Source organism: Chenopodium album, chromosome 11, assembly GCF_948465745.1.
Source record: "Chenopodium album chromosome 11, dcCheAlbu1.1, whole genome shotgun sequence".
Lineage (NCBI taxonomy): Eukaryota > Viridiplantae > Streptophyta > Magnoliopsida > Caryophyllales > Amaranthaceae > Chenopodium > Chenopodium album.
Window position 1 is genome coordinate 50,744,340 of NC_137844.1, and position 9,516 is coordinate 50,753,855.

The 9,516-nt window shown below is 35.7% G+C and overlaps 1 protein-coding gene across 1 annotated transcript; it reads right to left on the minus strand.

Moving 5' to 3' along the window:
• Positions 1-13: 13 nt before the first annotated feature.
• Positions 14-3,546, minus strand: LOC145566792 (uncharacterized). The gene is made up of 3 exons (XM_081626099.1): positions 2,797-3,546; positions 784-907; positions 14-657 (listed from the first exon to the last, which is right to left on the minus strand). Exons 1-3 carry the CDS (start codon positions 3,544-3,546, stop codon positions 83-85), a joined length of 1,449 nt encoding a protein of 482 aa, XP_081482225.1. The 3' UTR covers positions 14-82.
• Between the last annotated feature and the right edge of the window lie 5,970 nt (positions 3,547-9,516).

Genomic DNA, 9,516 nt, shown 5'->3' on the forward strand with positions numbered 1-9,516 from the left:
CAAATGGGAAGAACAAAAAGGATTGAAAGAAGTACTAATTAAATCTATATCCTGCTTCTGATTTTATCTTAAGGACTCCTGGCTAGGAAGAACACATTTCAACCATAAGATCTTCCATCAAATGTGCCATAACCTCATCGCCGAGATTTGTTGCAACTTCTTCCCTTTCTAATTGAGTGTCTCTTGGCCACCATCCTCCCTCTTCCATGTCCCTAATGTAAACTTGCCTCTTGTCCTTCACCTCCCACCCTAATATTAACTTTTCATAATGTCCTTCTATCCAACCCTCAGCTGCCTGCAACAAGGCATCATTCACCTTTTGTGTAACATTTTCGCGAAAGAAGTCAAGTAATACATCTTCAAGGTCACACTTGTGCATGTTTTTTGATTGTATCCTAGCATTCATAATGCTAAGCAAGTGTTGTGCTTGTTTTTCAACTTCGCTTACATGGCTTTGTTCTTCTTCTTCCTCTTCTTCGTCCTCTTCTTCACTTTCACTAGATAGAATATAGCTAGGTGTTGAGCAAGGTATGATCGAATGCTTAGGTACTCGATCTACAACCTCGGAGGATGAGATTAGGCCTTCGAGATTAATGGGCTCTAGTCCTGCTAGACATTCAAATCTTCCAAGTTTTTGCATAAGCCTTTCTTGAGTCCCTGCCAATGGAAAATTCAAGAGCATTAGGTTAAATTAAGCTACGGAGTAATTAGTAGATGAATTTCTATCATAGGACAACATATTGAAGACATGTACCGATGTACGTAAATGATTGAATAAGGTACCTTTTAGCCTTGATACTCTAAGAGTGAAGGGTGAGGAACCTCCTTCATCGTTGTAAGGAAAATCCAAGACGGATATTGGGCTTGATTGTTCCTTTTCACTCTCTTCATTAAACCACATTTTCTCCTGTAATCATATTCAAAATCTAGTTAGACATTGCTATGATTGTTTAAGCAATTTTAATATCAATGCATGAAACATAAACAACAAATCAAATTACTATTCTTAAGCTATTTATATAAGAAACAATGTATTCGTAACTTGAACAGAGTTTTTAGGCCCAACAACAAGCCCATTAAATCCTCCAACCAAATTTCTCCCATTATTAGGGAGTTTATATTTCTATGACTTTATAGGTGAATGTTTTTTCTAAATGGAATTTTAAGCATAAATTTTCATTTCTACGGTTTAGATTACGGAGTAACAAACTATGAAAGTATGTCGTCGTAAGTCAGAATAAAGTCTTATACACTGCTTACAAGAATATATTTCGTATCAACTTAATCTATTGACATTCACTTGCGTCGTCTTACTTTGTCAACTAGATGCACTAAAAAATTTGATGTGCAAACTTCATTTCCAATTAATTATCTATATTTGTCATACAATGGTAAATGAATCCCCCAACCATAGTATGTGTCTAAAAAATGCATAACTAAGCAAGTCTATCAAATTTACATAATTAAAAATGATCTTCCAGTAAAAAATTTGTATTTGATTGAGAGTTAAAGACTTAAGGAGTATTTGTACCAAAGATCAAGTACATCACGTCTACTCTCCTAGTATCAAACACCGACCAAATGTAAAATGTACTCCGTGTCTCTGTAGCTAAATTATTAATAAATACACTTACTATAAACATAATTAATAATTTGAATCGGAGTACATCTCATAATTACGATATAAATTGGTGGTCTGACTATTATAGGTTTTTTATTTTTTTGAAAAAGGTCTGACTATTATAGTTGGAGTTAATTAGTATAGCATGCCCAATTTTATAATACTATAGAGTATAATTTAATGGATAATGCTATATGTAACCCTTAAATAAGAAACTAAAAATGAAAAGAATTGACAATAAATAAATATTTAATATTTATTACACCGATTTACTCATAAATTCTTTTTCCTAATTTAATTATAGCTGTCATCTAATAATATCTCGAGTTGTACGAAAATGCCATGGTCCAGCGAGTTATGATAGCCGTAGATCTCGCTGTGTGGCATAACGTGGCAAGAATGGACGGTGATGATTCCCTGGAAAAACTATGTGGCAAATTAATTCTTACACTTCCAAATATTTCCCCAAGAATCAATGAAATACACCCGCACGTGAGTGTGTCATGCTCTTTCCCCACTTCCCGCCGCCATATATTTTCAATGTTTAATTTTCTTTAAAACCAAAAAGTCATTAATTAATTTCTAACGAGTCAAACTCAAGCTAATTAACGGCAGAGATTTACATCTTAATTAGACTAAAACGAAAGCTATTAATCAAAAAGTCATTAATTAATTTCTAATGAGTTAAACTCAAGCTAATTAACAGCAGAGATTACATCGTAGACTAAAACGAAAGCTATTAACCAAAAAGAAAATACTTTGTAAATTGTACTCTATACTTCTTTCGTTTTAATATTACATTTCAATTGTTAATTAATACTTTCCAAAACTTTATTATTACGCTTCTTCTCATATCAACAGTAGGCAAAATGTGTAAATAATATGAGAAATTAAAGTTTTGCAATTAGTAAGAAAATGAAAAAGAACAGTACTGTACTAAGCTGCTACTAGGCACAATTATCTAAAACTAATCAACTACATATGACTATATGAGTAACTATAATACCGAGTATATTATTTTGAATATACTCCTGATATTTTGAAATTTGACCACTGTAAGTGTTGTAATTATTAAAAAACCCAAGACTGGTATGATAAGATTCACAACTAATGAAATAGTAGTAGCATAAAGTAATTAAGATTAGAGAAGCATTAAATTCAGAACGTATTCTAACCTTAGCAACCGCTGGCTTAACGGAATCATCAGCAGCTATTACGCCAACTATTCGGCTGACCACCTCTTCCTCCATTTTCTCACTCCTCTCAACGGCGTCGTTTTCACTAGAACAAGTCAAACTATCCGAATTAAAAGTAAGATCCGACCAACAACTCTCACTTTTACCGTCGCTATTACTACCACTCGTCGTAGTTACCGTCGTATCATTCGACAAATCCGACGGCTTATACTTCTCCGTCCCAACAACACCAGACGATATCCACCGTTCGATCTCATCATCATGATCACCTTCCTTCTTCTTCAAAACAACCACCACATTATTACTCTTCTCTCTCTTCCAGAAGCTTCTCCGAAACAACTTCTTCGAGAAGCTTCTAGGAAGAAACCGTTTTCCGTCACCGGATTTCGCCTGAGAATTAAAAGGAAGCATTTTAACGGCGTTGATCAACGCCATTGACGCTTTATAAAGCGTCCCCGAAACGCTCCTGTTTCTCACCAGGATACGTTTTGGAGGTTTCGTATTATTATTACTACTATTACTATTACTAATACGGTGGTTTCGAGTCATTTCGTTCTCGATAATGCTGCGTACCGCAACGCAGCATTGTCGGCGAGGAAATGATCGGAACCCATTGGAGGAGCACGAGCTTAAGTCGTCCCCTAGGTAATCCTTCAACATCCATGGCTTCCTGAATGAGGACGATTTCCTCGCTTGATTTTCCCCACAAAACGACACCACTAGCGCCATAGCGATGGATAAGTTAGGTTACAGTCTTGAGAGAAGACGAACCTTAAGAGAGGTTAATGAGAGTGGACTTGATAAGTGAAGTTGATTGGAGAGGTTATGTAAAGGAAGGAGAGGAGAGAGAAAGTGGAAAAAAAAGGAAGATTCGAGGAGGTAGGAAATGAAGATCTCAAGAATGACTAGCTAAAATTAACTGGAAAATAAATTTAAGTGAATATTTTTGTAGAAATCGAATCAAAATCCAAGTAAGTGTGAGTGAGTGAGTGAGTGAGTATTAGTAGAAGTGATTAGAAGAAGGAAGGATGGTTCGTTAGTTAAAAATTTGAATCTTAAGCATCATTAATTAAATGATTTGATTTGGATTTGAATTTGGGAAATTTGGATTAGTAAATTAATTAATCAAAGAAGTTACGAATCTTTGGCTGTTAGACTTGAATGCGACTAAATAGTTGACCTTGTAATATAGGGTTAAGTCCTAATTAATGAGGAGAGATAAATACAGGTTATTTTAGTTGGTGTTGAGTGGTAGAGTCCACGTGTGACCAGGTTTTGTGAGGCAGATTTTGGGGGTCCCACTTTTTTGCTTCCAATTTGTCTTTTTAGTTGGTGTTGTGTCAAACTCAATGTAACAAAAGACAATAATGTGTGTTTAAGCTAAGGTTGGATTTGGTGATAAAGAGTTGAGTGAAAATAATGGATCAACTTAACTAACTTTGGGTGTTATGCTGATTGTAATCAACATCAATATAAGGTGGGTTTATTTGTTTGGTTTGTGGTTGATGATGATGTTTGTTTGATGGTTTTGATAGTACAATGCAATGCAATTGTGTTGCTTTGCTTAGAATTTAGACATTTATGCATTTTTTAATGTAATCATTGATCATTGCTAGAGAGATGAGCAAGTTTCGTCTATATATATTATGATCATCTATATAGGGAATTTTGTTAAAATGTAGTTGTAGGTTTGAAAGCAAGTGAAGGATTAGTTGAAATTTTAATAATAATTAAACAATAAAATAAAGTAGCTAAATGAATTAATTATACTATTTCCGGTTCTTATTACTCGCAACTAGGGATGTCAATGGGGCGGGTTGGGGCGGATGTTGGCCTTCCCATCCCCATCCCCGCGGCGGGTCCAAAATTCATCCCCATCCCCGCTCCGGCGGGTACAATTCCAAAATCATCCCCGTCCCATCCCCTACTTGGATATCCATCCCCACTTAATCCCCACCTAAGACCCGCCTAATCCCCACCTAAGACCCACCTCCCAATACACAATCCAACATATTTAATACTACGTATAAATTATAACAAATAAAATTATTATTAATATTACACACTATTTTTAGTTATAAAATTAGTGTATTACAAATTATTATATCTACTATTTTATTTTACATATTTTTTTATATATAAAATAGTATAAAAGTATATAATTTTATTTTATAAAATATATAGATGTGGGTGTGAGGTGGGGATAAGACGGGTACAAAGTGGGGCAGGTGGAGCGGGGTGGGTACAATGTAAAATCCACCCCCGCCCCATCATCCATGGCGGATATGATTTTTATTCCCATCCCCGCCCCACCACCCATCAAACCAAGACCCATCCCCGCCCCACTGGGGCGGGTCTCCTACTTGACCCGCCTCACTAACATCCCTACTCGCAACAAAGGGATATTATTTATGAGACATAAAATATTCTTTTGTTGCAAGTAATAAGAACCGGAGATAGTATATGATATTGAGCTTATGTCTCATAAGCCATAAGCTAAAATGAGATATGAATAGTGACAGTCTACCTTACTGATTATCTAAGCTACATACAATCATTGATCGATCTAATATGATATCGATTGTACATTTTTACATAGATATGTATGTTGGAAGTTAAAAGTTAATGATTTGAACTATTATAGAAAAAAATAAAAATTGAAAGGTAATTGACTAATTGTGTCAATTGATAATTTGAACTCATTAACATGTGATTACATAGTTTATTAATCATCTATTGCAAAATCAAATGAAAATAGTTCACACTAACATACAATAGATTTATCATCTTTGTGATCTTATACACTAATACACTGATCCCAATAAATTTTCTCAACATTTCAAATGGGTAGAACAAAAGAAAACGAAAAAAGGGAAGCTCAAATAAGGACCATGATGACTATGGATCTATATGTTTCATATACCGTTGTGGCCTTGTGGAGTTGTGGGCAGTGGGAATACATGTCTTTAATGTCAGATTTTATTAATGTTTCATTACAGTATGATTTGTAATTAAGTATACATATATACTGCATGTTGTAAATATTTTATATGAGGAAAACCACACTACATTCTGTTGGCTTTTATGAAGCTAGTTAATAACAACCAGCATAATATTGGTTGTCATAACTCATAATGATACTACGCTCCTATAGTCCTTTCATGTTAAGTACGAGTACTAGCTCAATACTACTGGTAATATTAACTTTTTAAAGGTCATGTTTTTAATTGCATGCCTTTAAATCCACTTATTTCAAATTTAAAAAGTTCAAAACTTTTCAAATAATATGTCTAAAAAAATTTATTATAATAAATTCAATAAGATTTTTTTTTTTTTTTTTTTTTTTTTTTTCAAATTCAAATAAGATCAAATAGGTTAAGTTAATCAATGAATTTATATAAAGTGAAAAACAATGGAAAAATTAGATTTATAAATCTCAACTATGGGCGATTTCTTTTTAAAGGTTCTAACTTTGGATTAATACTGAAAAATCCCAACTTTCATACCCATTTACTTTTATAGGTCCCAGACGACTTACCCGAAGAAAAGGTTAACTTTTTAATAAAAAAAAAAAATTGCCACATGTCACATTTTGAATGGTAAAAAAAAATTAATTGTTTTTTTAAAAAAATCTGATTTATTCAAAAAAAAAAAAAAACAAAAATAAAAACCCAACAGCCCCCCAACCCCACCTCGGAAAACACCCTCACACCCATCCATCGCTCACTGGGAAACGTCCCCCACCCTCGAAACCCCCTCCTTGGTGCCGGAAACACGCCGTCAAGGCCTCCCACACCCTCGAAATCATCCCCTTTCCCTTCCCCCATTCACGAAACCCTCCCCCATTCCCTAAACCCTTCCCGTTAAACACCCCCCACCCCCAATTGAACCCTAAAAATCTCACCCCCTCCCTTCCCCACCGCCGAAATCGTCCCCCCTAGACGGTTTCGGCGGTGGGGGAAGGGAGGGGGTGCGGTTTTTATGGTTTAATTGGGGGTGGGGGTGTTTAACGGGAAGGGTTTAGGGAATGGGGGAGGGTTTCGTGAATGGGAAAAGGGAAAGGGGATGATTTCGAGGGTGTAGGACGCCCTTACGGCGTGTTTCCGGCGCCAGAAAGGGGGTTCTGAGGGTGGGGGTCGTTTTCCGACGTGTTTAACGGGAAGGGGGAAAGGATTGGGGGAGGCTTTGGAGGGTGGGGGAAGGGACAAAGGGGGTTTCGAGGGTGGAGAAGCCTTGTCGCCGTCGGCGGCGGGGGGAGTTTCGAGGTCGGCGGCTAAATTCCGGTGACGGTGGGGTGGGGGTGTTTGCGGGGTGGGCTGGTGGGTTTTGGTTTTTTTTTTTATTTTTTTTTATTTTTGTGATTTTTATGATTTTTTTTATATTTTTTTTTGACAAATAACAGGCTGACACGTGCATTAAAACCTACATTAGCAGGTTTGGTGACCTGTTGCCCCTGTAAAAGTAAATGGGTATGGAAGTTGGAATTTTTCTAGAATAATCCAAAGTTGGAAACTTTAAATAGAAATTGCCCAAAGTTAGGATTTATAAATCTAAGTTTTCCAAAAACAATTGAATTAAACACACTATTACAACATTCTGCTCAAGCTATCTACTATGACAAGTGTATACAAAAGGCATAATACATTGCATTGTACTCCCTATATCCCAAAATAACAGACATAGTGTAAAATATTGTGAGGCAAAAGCTTAATTGTATTCATTGATTGGCAAGGTATATATAACGTACAAAGGAGTCATGACCCTTAGGAAAGCTAAGGTCAAATCTTTCTATATTCCCATAATTATATCTTAACACCCTCCTCAATTTGGAGCACGTTGCGGATCGAAGATGCCCAACTTGGACAAGAGGTAATCAAACTGACGTTTACCAAGTGCCTTGCTAAAGATATCCGCCAACTGAGAAGTTGTAAAAACATGAGAGGGTTCAACGATACCTTCCGAAATAGCGTCCCTCACGAAATGACAATCAACTTCGATATGTTTGGTACGCTCATGAAACACTGGATTCTTGGAGATATGCAACGCCGATTGACTATCACAAAACAAAAGGGATGGCCTTGGGGTGTTGAACACTAAGACTAAGCAACAAGCCCTTTAACCACTTCAATTCACATGTAATTGCAGCCATAAAATGATACTCTGCTTCTGAGGAAGATGTGGAAACTGTGGACTGCTTTTTTGTTTTCCATGAAATAGGGGACTTGCCTAAGAAAACCAACCATCCAGTCAATAAAGATCGTCGAGTAAGTGGACAAGCTGCCCAATCTGAGTCACACCACCCTTGCAAAGTCAAATCACTATCACTTCGAAGTAGAATCCCTTGCCCCAGGGTTCCCTTCAAATATCTAACAACCCGTAGGGCTGCTTCCCAATGCTCCACTCGAGGCTGTTGCATAAACTGAGATAAAATGTGCACTGAATATGCAAGATCAAGACGAGTCACAGCAAGATACACAAGTCGTCCAACTAGACGACGATACATTTATGGGTCTGAAAGTAGGGCACCCTTTGCATGACCTAGACGATGATTCTGCTCAATCGGAAACCTAGACGGTTTTGCACCTGTCAAACCGGCCTCTGAAATAATATCAAGAGTATATTTTCTCTGACATATAAACAATCTGGTTGCACTACGAGCAACCTCAATCCCTAGAAAATATTTCAAATTACCTAGGTATTTCATCTTGAAGTAACCAGACATATAAGCTTTAAATGCAAGTAACGCAGCGGAATTATTGCCCGAAATAATAAGGTCATCAACATACACCAACACATTAATCTGAACTGACCCCTTAGTAAAACTAAATAGAGAATAATCAGAGTAGGACTGAAGAAAACCATATCCTTTCAAAGCCATGACTAGTTTTGCGAACCAACATCGTGGAGCCTGTTTCAACCCATAGAACGACTTTCGTAGTCAATAAACCAGATTCCGATTCGGAGTCTCAAATCCGGGAGGTAATCTCATGTATACTTCCTCATCAAGATCACCATGAAGAAAGCTTAATTGTATTCATTGATTGGCAAGGTATATATAACGTACAAAGGAGTCATGATCCTTAGGAAAGCTAAGGTCAAATCTTTCTATATTCCTATCCTTCTATATTCCCATAATTATATCTTAACACATAGTCAACTTTGCACACATGTCGATGTAATAGTTTGACTTTATTTTTTATATAATTAAATATTACTGAAAATTATTTTAAAAATTATATTATGAAAATTTATATTATTACCTATCTAACAAAATATTTTATGATAAAAATATGTTTTTATTATGTTAGTAAAAAATTATGATAAAAGCTAATACATGAATTGTGAAAAAGTCAAGTGTTTCAATTATTCTAACGCAGAGGGAGTAATAAATAATTACACTTGCTATGATACATATGGGGCATATAACTAAACATTGATTTACTCTCTTTGTCCTTAATAATAACAATTAGACTTTGGGTTCGAACGATCCTCTAGATCGGGTTAATATAAACATATGCGATACTACCTCCGAATCTTCTATTATGAAAGTTTGATTGATTTACATACTATTTGATTATCAAAACTAAATAACTTTGACAATGTTTTATGATTTATATAATCAATAGATTATTAGTATGTAAGATTTTGTTAGATTTGTATTGATGTAGATATTTACAATTTTACTTTATACAACTTTAA